Here is a 17,238-nt window from a genome sequence, read left to right as displayed (position 1 = left end):
TAATGTCGAACCTTCAGAAAGCCTTAAATCAGTTTTTCTCTAAATTTACTTTGCTGACTCCATTGATTTCAAACAGGCGTAGCTCCGTAATTGTTTTGTACAATTCCAACAAATCATACATCATTTTGAAGGTTGTGTAATGAAGGATGTAAAAATAAAAATAACCAATTTGTTTTTTAAAAATTGCTCGTTGTGACTCATTTTGCCAGCACAGGTCACATATATTGATGTTCCTAAATTGCTATTGTTTTAAGGAAGAAAAGGGAGAATAGAACTTACACATATGGTCAGAATTGTTGGCACCCTTGGTAAATATGATCAAAGGCGGCTGTGAAAATTTATCTGCATTGTTAATCCTTTTGATCTTTTATTTAACAAAATTCACAAAAATCTAACCTTTCATTGTAGAATAAGAATTTAAAATGGGGGGAAATATCATTATGAAATAAATGTTTTTCTCTAATACACACTGGCCCCAATTAACGGTACCCTTTTATTCAATACTTTTTGAAACCTCCATTTGCCAGTTTAACAGCTCTAAATTTTCTCCTATAATGTCTGATGAGGTTAGAGAACACCTGACAAAGATATCAGAGACCATTCCTTCATCCAGAATCACTCCAGACCCTTTAGATTCCCAGCTCCATGACGGTGCTTCTCCTTTTCAGTTCACCTCACTTATTTTTTATAGGGTGCAGCCACAGGTCATGGAACTGGAATGGCCATAGAAGAAGTTTGGTTTTGTGCTCAGTGAGCCATTTTTGTGTTGTTTTTGAGGTTTGTGTTTGGATTATTGTCTGGTTGGAAGATCCAAACATGGCCCATTATAAGATTTCTAACAGATTCAGTCACTTGATTTTTATCTGTTGGTATTTGATAGAATCCATGATGCCATGTGTCTAAACAAGATGTCCAGGACCTCCAGCAGAAATATAGGCCCACAACATAAAAAATACAGCAGTATATTTCATTGTATACATGGGGTACTTTTTATCCCTGTGTTCAACAAACCCATCTTGAGTGTTTGCTGTTTGCTAAAAAAAGATCATTTTTTAGTTTCATCTGACCATAGAAGCCAGTCCCATTTGCATTTACATTTACATTTAGTCATTTGGCAGACGCTTTTATCCAAAGCGACTTACAATTGGGGACTTACATTTGAAGTTCCAGTCGTGTCTGACAACTGAATATGCTGGACTTTGTTTTTGGATGAGCAAGGAGAATTTTTCTTGAAACTCTCCCAAACAACATGTGGTGATGTAGGAGCTGTTTGACAATTGTTTTTAAGGTTTTCTGACCCCGAGAGTAAACTCTTTTCTGCAATTCTCCAGCTGTGGTCCTTGGAGAGTCTTTAGCCACTCAAACTCTCCTTCTCACCGTGCATTAGGACGATATAGACATGTCCTCTTCCAGGCAATTTCGTAACATTATATGTTGATTCAAAATTCTTAATTATTGCCCTGATGGTGAAAATGGGAATTTTCACTGCTCTAACTCTTTTCTTAAAGCCACTTCACTAATTTGTGAAGCTCAATTATCTTTTGCTGCACATCAGATAAATATATTCTTTGGTTTTTCTCATTGTGATGGATGATTAAGGGAATTTGTGCTTTGTTTTTCCTCCTATTTATATTTCTGTGAAACAGGAAGCCATGGCTGGATTATTTCATGTTCATAATCACCCTGGAGTGCTCAAAATTGTAAATATGAATGGGAATATACTTCTAGGGGAATTTCTAGGGGTACCAATAATAGTGTCCAACGTGTATTTGAGAAAAACATTTATTTCATAATGAGATTTTCCCCCATTTTCAATTGTTTTAGTTCAATGAAAGGTTAGATTTTTGTGATTTTTCAAAATAAAATATCAAAAAGATTAACAATGCAAATTAATTTTCACAGCCTTCTTTGATCATATTTACCAAGGGTGCCAACAATTCTGACCATGTCTGTATATGACCATGTCTAATAGGGAATTTACCTGGAAATCATCCACAGATGGAGTGGTTCGCTGTGTGGTGCGTCTACGATGCCACTGGTGCAGCGTGTTACGGGTCTCAGAGCTCAGCACACGAGCTGCCTGGTCCTCCTGGAAGTTCTTGATGAGAGACATCGCCCCATATGCACTGGTCAAGTAATAGCCTCCTACAATCAGATAAAATACTGGAACATTAAAAAAGTTTGATACCCAATGAAATTGTGTAATAACTTCAGCAGTTATTGCAGTAGCCCAGTATTTGTGACGAATACGCGGAAACCGGGGTCTAATGTACCTTCTCCATGAAGCTGTGATGGGTCCAGTAACTCCATCATGTACTCTATTTCAGCGTCCAGTTGTGGCATGTCACACTGGGCCATCACATACGTAAGCATGGGCAAGAAGTCATCAGCACCATACATCCTCCCTGCCATTGATACAACAAAGATTGAAATCATGAATTGAAATCAAATTATGCAGAAGTATTATGGTCACACTGACGCATTTCAAACAAATGCATCATGCTCATGTACCTGAGTTGTTCTCCATTATGGTGTAGATAAGCTTGCACACACCGAGAAGCAGAGACACCTTCTTCTCTGGTGAGTACATCTTGCACATGTTATAGAACTTGTGGCGAATCTTCTCTATGGCCACAGCATCAGGAGGCAGAGCTCCATCCACACCCATCTCCTGGGGCTGCTTGGCTTTGGCCAAAACCAGATTCTCCTTCAGCTGCTGCCAAGTCCCACTGCTCACCTGGAAGTCCCGCAGAGCGGCCTCTATCACAGGTTTCAGAGGCTTCAGCACACACTTGTGCATGGCTTTCTCCATCACCTGATCTACGGAGGAAAAAGACGTTATTTAATAATTGTATATAAATAATTAGAATAATTATATATAAATAGGTAACAGGTTAAAGCTAATTGCAGTAATGGAGTTTTTTTGTTTTTTTTGTGAATATTGTATAAAATAGAAATTATAATTGAATGGTTCAGTTGCCTAAGGCTGCATTTATTTGTTCAAAAATATAGTAATATTGGGAAACATAACAGTTTAATATGTTTTGTCATTTAATATATTTAAAAAAAGCAATTTATTACTGCAATGGCAAAGCTGAATTCTCAGCAGCCACTATTCCAGTCTTCAGTGTCACATAATCCTTCAGAAATCATTCTAATTCTTGCTATAACAGTATTTTAAATAAAAATACTAAATATATAAAAAATATATTTTTAAATGTATTTCCAATTAAATGGATTCTTGCTATAAAAGTATTTTCTTTAGAAAGGAACCAGAAATCATACTCATTTATATAAACCTGATGATCATGTTATCCAGCATGATAAAAAAAAAAAAAATCAAAATTACATTTTTATAGACATTACACCACATATGTTTTGGAATTTGTTTTGATGAACTCTGAAAACAGACATAGTAACTATAGAAGGCAGGGGAACAGAACCCCCCCCTTGGAGCATACAATCCCTTAAAAAAGTGAACAGAATGTCTGTGGGCAAGTCTATTTGTGGATGAAAGGACTGTGACCATGAGTATATTGACTGGGATCTATGACGTGGTTTGTTCCAGTTCCTGCTTTAAAGGGGAATACCTGCTCATAGTATTTTTACACCTGCTTTTCCAAAACTCTTCAACATTTACTAAATGTCTCCTGACAGCACAAGAGTCTCTGGTATGCTCACATATGACTCAATGCAATAGGTTTTGTCTTGTAACTTTGTGCAAGCAGGACTTGAAATGATACCTAAACTGTAAATCATCTATAAACTACAAGAAGTGCATGCGTAACTAAAATCATCTGATCTGAAGAGCAGAATGTAATGTTTAAACAGCTTTGGAAACTGCTGACAACACTGCTTCTGTCAGCACACTGGGAACACTGAGGAAAGCAACACAATAAGTGCTTTGACAACGCACACGGCAGCACTTTATACTTTTTTAAATATGTAATAGCAAATCACACTAATACAATTTATGTTTGCTTTCCTATTTTGGTCTATTACAAATGTAAATGCATTACAGTGAACAAGTGTAAAACAATTTACAGTAATTCTATATGACTATGTTTTGTGAGCTAATATAAATAGCATAATGATTTGTTTCCTAGGAAAACACTGTGCATGATATCCACAAAATGCTAGATGATTTCGAATCAACTTGTAACATGACGGTTTACACTTCATTTATCTTATGGTAATCGTCTTAATCATGTGTGTCAGGATGACTCAACTGCTTGTGACCGTAATAGCTTGGCAAACCTGTTTTAAGAAATTAAGTAAACTAACCCTGTTTTACTTTACATCTTAAAGTAAAGTGTAAAAACAGACACAGGCTGCTTGTTGGCAGTCTTCACAATGGGGCCAAATGTTATCAACTAGTGTGCACAACAATAGCAGCTTCAACCGGTCAAGGCTACAGATACTCCCAGTCCATTTACAAGAAATTATCCATCAGAAGCATAACTAATAAATAGCCAGTCATAGTCATTGTGCCTTACATCAGGGTTTTCTAGAGGTCTAACTTCTAGAGGTCTAACTTTAGCTCTGAGTCTGACATCACTTTAATAGATTCAGCTGAGTTGCAAAATGTTTGTCAGTCCCAAGAGAGAGCGGACAGCTCGGTAAATAAGCAAGGCTTCTCTGATGCAGAGAGCTCTGCTAATGAGGGGCAGAACAGAGCCAAAGATTTAGAGGAACTGAGCTGGTTTGCCGTTCCACTTAAGAGCTTTATTCAGTGGAAGAACCGCAGACGCAGTGGAAACGAAGGACTTGGGAGGGGTACCGATGTTATTTCTGTAATATAATATTTGATTTGATTAATTTGATAGCATCTACAATCAGAAAAATCAAACATCTCTTTTAAATAAAATTTAATTTATGGCCTACTTTAACGCTATAATATAACATCAGTTGTGCCAGACAGACTTTTAAACCTAACTTCTGTATTTGTAACCTTATTTACATAAAAAAGAGGTGATGAATTAAATGTTTGCTGCACAGCACAATTTACATTATATATATTATACATTATAAAAAAATATTATTTATAATTTATACTGTCTTTTTAATTTGTATTATTTAGTAACTTCGGCCCTTAACAAGGATGTCATTGGACATCAGGGCAACAGGAAACCACAGCGGTGATAGCGACAGGAATGTTTACAGGAATGTGGCTCAAATTAGAAACACTGATTCCGTCAAGGCCACCTCTACTTGAAAGGCTATCTTCCAAGGCTTGCTAACATCCCCTCAAAACAATCCCCTGTCCTCCTCAGCGTCACTCCTACATAGTGCTCTTTTTGTCTCTCACGCTCCATGTCTACACTGCAGACTGGAAAATGAAGCCGTAATGACAGGAGAAGTGAATCCACTGATGCTTCCCACACAAGAAGTACACGCTAGTGCTCGAGTTAGGAGACAAAGCCACAAAGTACGTCACAGCACAGAACAAAAGGCACACACAAACTAAACCAGACAAACAGAGCAAATAAAATCCCCCTCATAGTCTATTGACCCATCCAAATAAGTCTTTCAGGAAAACGAATAATAACAAAATGAATCTCTACTCTCAGATGTGTTTTTAAGGAAGTACTCGGAATAGAGCCGAGGCACAACAACAACAAAAAAATCCTTGGCCTGGATGAGCAACAATGAGTCTTTTTCAGACAAATCTTGATAAAAGTGTCTTAATCCTGTTATGACTCAAAAATGAGTGAAGAGAGCTGGAACACGGACTTATCTCTATTTAAAAATAGAGGGTGACATTAATGTCAAAGGTCATTACTGTGCATTCAAGCTTGTTTTTATTGCTTTTTTTAAAGTCACAGAATAGGATTTCTCTTTATTGCGGCATAATCTCATAGCTACAGCCCTTATTGTGCCTGGGCTTGTTTAAGCACAAAAGAAACGTAACAAAACCTGCCAGTACACATAGGCAGCTGCATCAGGTTAGGAGCTCTGAACAACAGCCTTTTTCTCTACATTCTTGCCTGACACCCACATACTCAATGCCTGAATCAACAAGCAGGAGGGGTTATGGTGGATCGTAGAAGAGCTATATTGGCGACACTGGCTCGTTTGGCAGAAGTTTGTTCTGGGAACATCTGGAAAGTGATCTATTCCTCAAAACACATAGCAGAGCTGGACTTTGTTTACAACTCGTGAGAGAGAGACAAAAAGCAGGAGGAGGATGCTCAGGGCGATGGATGATGCAAATTTCCTGGAGAACCAAAACAAAATCCAGCTGAGCTGAAAATCATCCAACATACTATCCATGTTAACTTGAACCAATTTCGTGATAACTAACCTGCTTTAGAATGTATATCTACTGGGCTTTTGCAGTTGCAGGGAAAGTAGCAGTTTTGCAGTGTGTCATTGTATAAAGTATATAATTGCTTGTTACTGACTGTGAAAGACGTGTGGCCAGTTATACAAAGCCATACTGATGGATCTCTGCCCACACATGAATATGTCAGTGTACATCTCAGCTCAATGTGTCTTGTGTGTGCCGCTCACGCTGAGTAAAATGCCTCCAGGCCGAGATAAATGGGCACGAGAGTTTTGTCTCATGCACACACACTCACAAGTTTAACACGCATCATTCATTTCTCATGGTGTATTTGTTGGTTTTCAAACATATTTTATAGTTTGCAGTGTCAAAAGGCAGTAAACACGTAATTTTGGCATTCTAATTATAAATATTTCACTTTCACATTTGTTGTTGCTTCATATATATTATTAAAATGTTTGCATTTTATTTTTTATGTTCTGTGTTTTATTTGTAGTCTTCCAATGCTAGGAAAAAAGTTCATATTTGTTGTGCTGTGAGCAGTGGACCACAGGGTCCTAGTAAGTCAGTGTCAATGGAGACAGAGCGGTGTCTCATTTTAAAGGATGGTTTTGAATAGAAACGGTGTCTAGCCAAAATCAGCCTGAAAGACTCACTTGCAATGTTTGTTAACCACAAAACAGCCATTTTCTCAATGTCACTTTTCTATCCTATTCACTAATGCAACAACATGCATTTTGATTCACGAATATGTTGGCAATCCCATTGTACACAGTTTATAGAATATGAGCTCTGTCCTTATTAATTGCATTATAGCTGCATTAACCTGTTTAACAGTTAAAATGTCTGTTAAAATGTATTTTTAAATGTCTGTTAAAAGGCCTGTTTATCAATAGTCAGTGCAAATATTAATTCCTCTCATCCTCTGCATTGAGAGTAAGTTAATTAACATTGACAAGATCATTAAGTGCCTTAATACTGCAGAGAAGTGTCAATTTAGTTTGTTTAATACTCACTGGCCCGGCCCCAAATGGCACATTTGATGTGTACTTGTGCTCTTGCGATGGCCGCTGCATGCTTGTGAAGTCCACGAGACTGCAAAATGTCCCATTTGTAATTTTGAGACCACAAAGCTCCCCCTTTTGCAGCCTCAACGCACACTTCTGCAGGCTCCACAACAGACTACTATTCTACAATATATGAAGGATTTCAACACAAAGTATGGACTCGGAAGAAGGCAGCAAGTGCTTATGGTGGGCGGCATTTGGGACAAGGCCAAAGGTATCACTGCAAGAATTACGTAATGTGCTCACGTGGCAAGACAAAATCACATCAGTGCTTACTGCTCACTGGAGCTTGATTCAGCTAGGTATTTCATTAGTTGCCTTTCATTAAAACAACTTAGATGGACAATTTGCAGCTACAGTCTAGTACATATAGCTGATGCCCTAAACATATGACATGCTTGATAATGTAAGCTTGCACATCATTAAAATAACTTTTATCATAGACAATACATGTTGCACACCCCTACTTCCTTTGTATAATTATTGGCGCCAGAGCAACAATTCAATTTCCCTTTCTTAGCACGGAACAGTTTTACTGAAGGAAGGAAGCCTTACCAATTTGATCCTCCGGGATAAGGGACTCAATTGGCGGGTCAAGCTCAGAGCTCTGCAGCAGGTAGGATTTCATCTGAGTCATGAACTGCCTGAGAGTCTGCAGAAGGTCCAAGCCTGATGTGTGGCAGCCGCGGTTCTCCTGCAAGAAGCTCACGTAGTCCTGCACCAGGCAGCCGAAGTAAGTCCCTTTATCCCTGGATTGCTCAACAATCTTCCGAATGGCTCTCTTCTCGGGCGTCATCAAAGAATTGAGAACACTGCTCATCTTGCGCAATTGTCCTCTCAGTGCACGAGGCAGCACGAAGGTACCAGCGCCATTCTGCTTCTTTGACAAGGGTGGTGGCACCTCCTGGTCGCTCTCCAAGTTGATGCCATCATCTTCTTCCTCTTCTTCCTCCTCCAGGCTGCTGTCACCAGTGGGCCGCTCGGTTCTGGAGGGACTGGCCTCCATGGGCAGCGAGAAGCTGTGGCTGAAGTCGAGAGAGTCTGAGGACGAGGTGGAGATGCTGATATCACTCAGACGCTCTCGTCCGGTGGAGCAGTGCTCATCCACGGGGCTGCCGTTCTCCAAAGCGGTGGAGTTGCGTGAGGACTGCTTGGCCAAGCTCCAAGACACAGCTTCTTCAATGGTCTGGTCATCCAGGGCCATGTGGCAGCGGAGACCGTCTGCATCGAGCAGATTGGAGGAATTCTTACTGCGGGATGAGGGCACCAGGATGGGTTTACTGAACTTTTTGGGTGGGGAGGATGAGGGTGATAAGGAACTGAAGGATGATCCCAACCTCCCCAGCAGGCTGCTCTTTTCCTGAGGCATTTTGATCCAACAGACCGTCTCAGGCATGGTCTTCTGTTTACGAAGAACTGCAGATCTGCCAGAGGCAAAACGGGGAGGTGGGGGCCGAGGTGGTGGGGATCTCTTGCTGTTGGATCTGCTCACACTTGCGTGTGATTTGTTTTGCGTGCTTTTTGCACGGCAAAAAACACTGTCTTCCCTGTTCTGGCGATCTGCGTTGCCCGGGGATGATTCTTGCTTTTTAGGTGAAGGGTTAGTTTGGTGTGTCTGCAGGAAGAGGGGATTGATAAAGCACAGCGCTCCGTTGGATTGACTGCATTCAAGTTCAAAAGGGGTCCGTGTGAATGGGATGGCTGGAAGAACTCCACTGTATAACCACTGTTTTAGTCTCTGTTGTGAAATTTCACACACAGTCTCCCCAGACACAGAAGACTTCCTCTTATTGCACAGTTCAGAGTCCCAGAAACCTGCATGAAGACAACATAATGAGGCTCCATTTTAATAAAAAAACGCATTCAATTTATAAAAAAAAAAAAAAATCAAGAAATCGAAATTTAGCTCTTCACTAAATTTGCTGAACTAAGAAGTAAGTGATCTTTAACAATAAGATGGCTGAATCATACTTTTCACACAATCACAGAAGAGCATTACAGAACAAACAAATAAAAGAGGAAGTCAGAGAATTCCAGATATTAAGCTACGATCTCAAATGATTGACAGAAAAGCTGAAGAATATCAGCAGACACTGTAGATAATGCTTCTGAAAGGGTTATCCTCAAGTTCAAGCACTGGCATACTGAATACACTAACATAATATAGTGTGCACAAACACAAAACCACAAAATTCCATGACCGAATCTAAGGGAAAAAACACTGAAGTGAACAACAAAATCCTGAAACAAATAAGACAAGATTAGGAGAATTAAACTTACGCTACTAATCATCAAGTCTTCTCTTCAGACTGCTTGTAAATAGTTTGAGCACAAAAGTTTACACGTCTACACTTCATGCAGCGACTCTGTCTGAGTTGTGAGTGGTAGAGTAGTGCTGATACCCACACAGTGAATGGTGTGAGTCATGCATGCTGATGAGGAGGTGGGAAGAGGACAGGCACTGGAGCTCTCTGTTCCTCCTCTCTTACAGCACACTCGTTCATACTAAACGCCACCCCTTCAAATGTTTTCATGTGATGCAATGCAAGAGAATGACTTTTCTTTGTTTTTCTTTGTTATGTGATCTTGCATTTTCAGAAAATGAATACTTTTTATTTCGATCATGTTCCAGTTTTGTGAATCAACACTATAACTATAGACATTAAATACAATAGATATAAAAATCAATAAACAAGTGGGTAAGCTATGCCCCTTAAGAATAATGTGTATGAATTAATTTACTAATAAATTGTAGCATTTTTGGAATAAAGTTTGGCATGAACAGGATGATGCATAATTTTATATATTTTTAAGGTAAAGTGAAATATTTGCCAATTAAATTTAGAACAAAACTGGTGTCATAACAGCAGATGAAACTGTCAAAAAATGTAATAACTGGCCCAGTGTCCCTGTGGCAGATGAATAATAATAATAATTGACTGGTATAAACCACACAAATGTTGATGGTCTGATAAAATATTGAAATAAAAAACATAACCATTCAATAAATGTGCTGAGATGGGATTTAGTGACATCTATGGTCAAGAGGAAAACTAACATGCCCTTTTTTCTACAGACACATTGCCTTTGTAAAGACAAGGAAAATATTCACATTTGTTCATTTATCTGACTCATTAATCCGAAGTGCAATATTTAACTCGATTTATACTGAGGTGACAGTGACATAAAAAGTGCTGCAATACCAAAATTGCCAAGAAAGTTACAACAGAAATATAGGTGTGACAGGAAATCTGATCACTATAAAAATTATCATTATTTTTTTTCTGTATAAGTCTCAGCCATCTCTTAACTGATGCCATCTGAGATAAGAGCGGGAAGCGTTTGCGTCACTCGGATCAGTTCTGCCGAAATGACACCTGTGCAGGAGTGGCATAACTGGAAACCTGCACCTGTGTTTACAATTGCACTATTCTTTTTTTTTTTCTTTCAGTCTCAGTAAACAAACTTAAAATGCTACATTTTGTTTTACAGCTTCGGTCGCGTTTGCTGTTATTCTCAACTCTTCTCTTGTCCTCAGTTCACCCCCATTGTCCCAGTCATTATAGTCGGTCAATGAACAGCTGGAATTTTGTCTTGGTGGAGTTTCTCTTGGAAATGATCCTAGTATAGAGGTACCACACCCGTCACTGCTCTCAACTTTACTCTGCACTGCCATTTCAGCATTCATTACTGTCTAACCATATTATTACAGGTGGCATTCTTTAAAAGAGAAGATACACTACTTGCCAAGACTGACTATCTGTCTCACCTATCCCATTCAGACTGCCTGGTCTTCCTGAGGAAAATATGTTCCCCTCTGAGATTTCAAGTATGTCATTTCACAAAACTAAAAGATCATCCTGTTTCAAAGCTATCTTATTTATCTTAAAAAAACATCAACAACTCTTAGATTAAAACATGTCCCTAAACAAGTAATTTAGGCCTACTTGTTTCAGACTATGATATATGAAAAAGGTCTTTTTAAAATAAAATCTGGAGCTTTTTACCTCAAGTCAAACCATTCCACCATATAATTAAATAAAGCTACAGGGATAATTTTATTTTGTAATGAACCTCATAATCTCTGCTGAGAAACATAACCACAACAGTTTTGTGTTTAAGATTTCATATGTCTCAGTACAGGAATGTTGTACCTCACATACGTCAAGTAAGGTGCAAAGTTACAATATGTAGTTTGAATCAGACACAAAGCACACAGGCAGATCTCTGTTTGACAGAGACATTTACTAGCATCAAACACATCTGTGGTCAATTTCACCTAGTCAACATCTCATCATCTTCATATGTAGGCCACATGAGCTGTTTGTTAAATGCCACGTGTTGAATGTTGTCGTGTGTTTGCTGGCACAGTAACACCTGTATAGTCAGTGCTCCAGGACATATCTGACTTATGTTCTTCACAACATGCCAGATGTTGTCGCACTACAAATTCAACATGTTCATTAACATGGCTACAGCCTGCAGATCTCATGCTTTAAGACTTAAAAACAATAAAAAAATAAAAAAAAATTCTCACTTTGTGTAAAATTATGTTGAATTTGTTACTTTCTCTTAGTTGGTCACTCAAATACTGTTTATTAGGGATGCACAAAATACGGATATCATAATGGATATCGGCCTATATTGGATATGTAATTGTTCATGGGAAGTGGGAAGTTGTGGCCTAATGGTTAGAGAGTCAGACTCGTAATACAAGGTTGCGAGTTTGAGTCTCGGGCCGGCAGGGATTGTAGGTGGGGGGTGTGAATGTACAGCACTCTCTCCACCCTCAAAACAAGGCACTTTGAGCAAGGCACTGAACCCACAACTGCTCCCCGGGTGCCGCAGCAAAAATGGCTGCCCACTGCTCCGGATGTGTGTGTGTGTGCACTTTGGATGGGTTAATTGCAGAGCACGAACTCCGAGCATGGCTCACCATACTTGGCCGTATGTCACTTTCACTTCACTTAACTAATTTCCTCAAATTATATTTATATTTTATATTTATATATGTTAACACTCAAATTTAATCTTGAAAAACACTAATAATCTAATAACTGTTAAATTGAATCTGGAGCAAATGTCAAAAAGAACATACATTAAAGAAAACAGTACAGAATTTTACTATTGGCCATTAATTGATTGTTGGCCAACATGAAAATAATAAGCAATTTATCATTACGGGCAAGAATTTTCAAATGTGTATCCCTTCTGCATATATATGCTGTGCATTTTGTCTTAATGTTTTAGAGTTGGTGTTTACTTGTAAAACTAAATGCTTCAACCAAGTCAAACTGCTGAATGCTCAATAATGACTAAACTTTGATACACTGACTGCCAATAAAACTCTGACCTGAATTTAAGATGAAATGCAAACAACATCTGTATTAGGTTTACAGTAAACACACGCTATTAAACCCAGTCACACAGACATACAATAAACAAACAAAAAGTTAGGAGCTGTCTGGGTGAGTAATGCTAAAACTCATCACTCAGTAGTTAAGCTCAGTAAAATTCTAGAAAGCAAACATTCATGCTTGGGGAATAAAACTCACCTCTTCCTAACTGAACCACCTCCTCCAGATCTTTAGGGGTCTTTGCAGCTGCGATGGCCTCGGGCAGCTTCAGTGTGAAGGGCAGAACGTCCCTAAAGAGGGCAGATGAATGTTGAGAAGCGCTAAAAACATTACAAAAATGCTTCAAAAGACTGTTAGAGTGACAACAAATACTAAAAACTAAACAGCAAGAATATCCGGGCTGAGAATCGTTGTGTGCACTCGTGGAGAGTATGAAAGAAAGAATGAGTCAGACTCAGAAAGAGAGAGAAAGAGAGAGAGAGAGAAATAGCTGTTAATCAGAGCATGTGGTTGAGTTTGGCAGAGAAAGGGCTGTGTTTATCCACTGACTTTTCAGCGTGGCACTGACACAGACCTTGCATAGATTTGTTACGTCTCGCAAACCTCTTCGCTACAGAACTCTATATGGGTGAACTCTAACTATGTAAGCAGGTTAAGACAGAATAGAACTTTGACTACATTCTGTTTTTTGTTTTTTTTCCAAGCAAAAAGAGACCACTCTAGTCAGACCCTTCCTTCCTGTTATTTTCTGTGTTGGTCTTCAGCACTGGAATGCAGCTGAAACAGCATCATCTGGTTTTACTTTACCACAAACATTTTGGTTTATTCTGAGAACTTCAGGAGATTTTCTGAAAGGTTTGACCATCCCTTCCATTGGCTGGTCAAACAGAGAGTCCCACCTCAAATTCACTCCATTGGTTGAGTTAATATTGTTGTTTTGGTCTAAGTCTGGGATCTACGCTTGTGTAATCATTACTAGTTGAGCCTTCACTAGACTTTCTTAAGGATAAAGCAAGCATTCTTATAAATGATTACTATCTACACCAACAAAGCATAAAGGTCACTGTCCACCCATTTATAAATATATAATAGAACAGTGAATAATATTAGAAATTAAACAAGCTGTTTTTGTAGATGTTTTTGTTTTTTCTGAGTGGGATCATCTTACCTGCTGATACAGCAGAACGCCACCAGCCGAAAGAGGTCTGCAAAGCTGATCCCTGAGCCCTCCAGAGAAAAAGCTGTAATAAAGACACACACACACCACAGCAAGTTACACACCACAGGAATCGCTATTGGAAAAACTGAAATGACCTAACAGTCTCTCTCTAAGGGAAAAGTAAATAAAGCCAAATTTGAACATTTAAACACCCTTCATACAAGTCGCACAGGATCTGACCCACTTACTGCATTACTACATTTGCAGAAAGTGACAGACAAAGACAGAGAGAAAAACAGAGAGATGGGAATGAAGCAGAGTGCATGAAGTGTGTTGATGGAGATAAAACAGTGAACTGATTTCCTTTGAGTAGAATAACAGCATAGCACAACTGGAGCTTGATCCATACAAGTACTTCTAGTTTCGCTGGGCCTCATTCATGAAACATAAGAAGAACAGAATTTGTAATGTAAACTGTTGTGTAAAAAAATATAAACAAAAAAAAAAAACTGTAAATACAAACATATTACAAAAGGATAGATTTATGAACGATTCATACCTTTCATAAACGTTATGTTTCAAACCTAATAATTTTTTCCATATTTTCCCTTTTTCACACATACTACTACCATTCATACATTTGTGGTAGGAAATTCCTCTTCCTCTTCTTCTTATTTGATCAAAATACAAGCAAAAAGAGTAATATTGTGAAATATAATATTGCAGTTTAAATTACGTTGTGCTGCTCAATATGTTTGTGGAAACCATTATACTTTTTTCAGGATTCTTTGATAAATAGAAAGTTCACATAAAAACAGAATTTATTTGAAATAGAACTCTATAACTCTGTAACTTTAAAAACAAAAAATGTCTCTTTTTATCAATTTAACGCCTCCTCGCTGAATATTAATTAATTTATTTTTATAATAAAAAATAAAAAAACGTACTGACCCCGAACTTTTGAACGGTAGTGTATGCTGCTTATATGACACTACATAGATATCATACTGATATTCATTACAACAGCGCACTTATGGCCCTGTAACATGAAATGTGTCTTTGACAGAATAACAAAAAACATAAATTAAGCTAAAACATCAGACAAACAAACATAGTTTATTACTAGGTCAGCCTTTACTCTGATGAGATGCATGGCTATTCCAAACTATTAGACAGGAAATGGACAGGTAAAAAACAACCAAAAACTCCAAGCAAGAGGAAGTGAAAAAGATTACAGATACACACACTATTAGTGGTCTTCTAATGGAAATAAACTTCACTTACTATATTGGCTCTCTTTAACTGGGAAGTCCCGAACAATCAGAGTGTCACTGTCCATACGTAGGGAAATCACCTTTTTCTGCAGTTTATAACACCTTCTCACCACAAAACTCTAGACAGAACAGACGCACAAATACACTGACCATGATACAACATAAATAACAAACGAACCTATTGTTGTGAAGCAAGGTGGCTTTTGTCATTACCCCTGCCGGCTGCGGCTGCAGAATGCGTCTGGCTTCCTCATCGCTCAGAGAGAGTAGCAACCATACAGAGTGTGTCTGCATCAGTCTGTCCAGGATGCTCATGCGTCTGCGTAAAGAGTCATACCCAGAATCCCTCACTCCAGGTGTACCGGCGCAGGCAGAAGATTGAAGGAAAAGACCGCTGACCTCTCCTTCCAGACTACAGATATATACATAGAGAGAGAAACCTTTATTTCACAACAACACAAGAACAAAACCACACTTGCTTTAAACCAGTGGTTGTCGAATGTTTTCAGGTGGCAGATCACTTTTACATTAAAAGAAAAATCGCAGACCACCTAACACCCTCAATCTGTAAGAATCCCAAACTACTACCGAAAACAGCTACACAGGGAAATATTTTCGCAGTTGAAATGAACTGTTTTTTGTGTTAATTTATTTTACAATGTAATTTATTCTTTTCTATTCCTCACATGATCCTATAAAAAGCATTCGAATATGCTTGTTTAGTACTCAAGAAACATTTCTTATTATTATCAATGTAAAAACCAGTTTTACTGATTCAAATTTCTGTGAAAATGTGATACTTTTTTCAGAATTATTTGATGAATAGGTTGTTGAAGTTCAGTTTAAAGAAATCTTTTGTAATTTTTAAATGTCTTTACTGTCATTTTTGTTCAATTTAATGCATCCTTGCTGATTAAAACTATTATTCACTAGTTAATAAATCTGCATTCAATGCATACATTTGCAATTTTGTAACTGTCAGTTACACTACTGAAGTGAAACAACACAAACTAATGTGAACTTATGAACCTGTTAATGTGAACCTGCTAATTCACTGATATGTGTTAATTTATCCAATAATTAAATCAAATATTGGTGTTTGTTGTTCATTCATTATAATTATTTTGTTTTTAATTAGCCAAGTCACAGCCCACTTGGGACTCTTTACAGATTAGAAGGAAGTAAGACCTCCTCCTACTTTCCAAACCCACACTGATCTGTCAAAACGAAACTACTAGACTTAAATTACAGAACTATTTTATTATACATCGCAAGAAGTTGTTTAGGAATGTTGTTAATTGTCTCATTATGAATGCATGGACATCAAATGAGGAAAAGACTGAAGCTTGTTTTGGTTAAGCTGTTTTCAAACTTCTGAAAGCTGATTGTGAAACACCTGAATTTATTGTTCCTCGCACATACTTTAGATTTCATGGAAATGCGGTTTTACAAAAGCATTGAATGTCCTACGGCTCAAAAATAAGACATGCTCTACCTGCTGGAGAACATGGGAAGTACAATAACAAACACTGAGAATGAGTCTTTAAGTGATGCTTGTGATACTGAATACTGACGACTACATAAATCTGTACAGATTTTTTTAAATTATAAAACTACTTCTCCTGTCCCATTTTAATGCCAGATACAGCTATAACTTTCAAAATATTGCTTAGTTTGCATTTTTTATCTTTTTTTTTATTATTGAAATTATTATTGGTTTAAGTTACATTTTCAATGTTGTCTCACACCTTCTACAATGTAAAAAAAAAAAAAAAACAGCTTAAGAATATTTTTGAGTTTTCTCAACTTGTTGTTTTAAGTAAAAAAAAAAACAGTTTAAGAATATTTTTGAGTTTTCTCAACTTGTTGTTTTAAGTTTATACAAAAAAAAATTGAGAATCTCCTACAAAAATAAGTTGAGAGAACTCAAAAATCTGCTGAAGCTGGTTGCCTTAAAATTTTAAATTGGCTCAACTTTTTTTTTTTTACAGTGTAATACCAACCTCTTTTGTAAGTCGCTTTGGATAAAAACGTGTGCTAAAAGACTAAATGTAAATGTAATATAACCTATTAATGCCAGTGAGGAGGAGGATGA

At 37.7% G+C, this 17,238-nt stretch overlaps 1 protein-coding gene across 4 annotated transcripts in view; it reads right to left on the bottom strand.

Annotated features, from left to right (window-relative positions):
• LOC306882516 (ras and Rab interactor 2-like) overlaps positions 1-17,238 on the bottom strand; it is a 36,995-nt gene that overhangs the window by 2,661 nt on the left and 17,096 nt on the right. For all 4 annotated transcript variants that reach the window (XM_079437191.1, XM_079437193.1, XM_079437192.1 and 1 more), the window contains 8 exons: positions 15,357-15,555; positions 15,154-15,262; positions 13,879-13,951; positions 12,909-13,000; positions 7,909-9,168; positions 2,512-2,820; positions 2,274-2,405; positions 1,982-2,145 (listed from right to left, as the gene is read on the bottom strand). In XM_079437191.1, coding sequence (XP_079293317.1) covers positions 1,982-2,145; positions 2,274-2,405; positions 2,512-2,820; positions 7,909-9,168; positions 12,909-13,000; positions 13,879-13,951; positions 15,154-15,262; positions 15,357-15,555 — 2,338 coding nt within the window. The remainder of the gene's footprint in view (positions 1-1,981; positions 2,146-2,273; positions 2,406-2,511; positions 2,821-7,908; positions 9,169-12,908; positions 13,001-13,878; positions 13,952-15,153; positions 15,263-15,356; positions 15,556-17,238) is intronic.

The sequence above is a fragment of the Barbus barbus genome (genome assembly GCF_936440315.1).
Source record: "Barbus barbus genome assembly, chromosome: 16".
Taxonomy (NCBI): Eukaryota; Metazoa; Chordata; class Actinopteri; order Cypriniformes; family Cyprinidae; genus Barbus; species Barbus barbus.
Note: the sequence above shows the minus strand (reverse complement) of the source record. Positions and strands in the feature narration are given on the sequence as shown.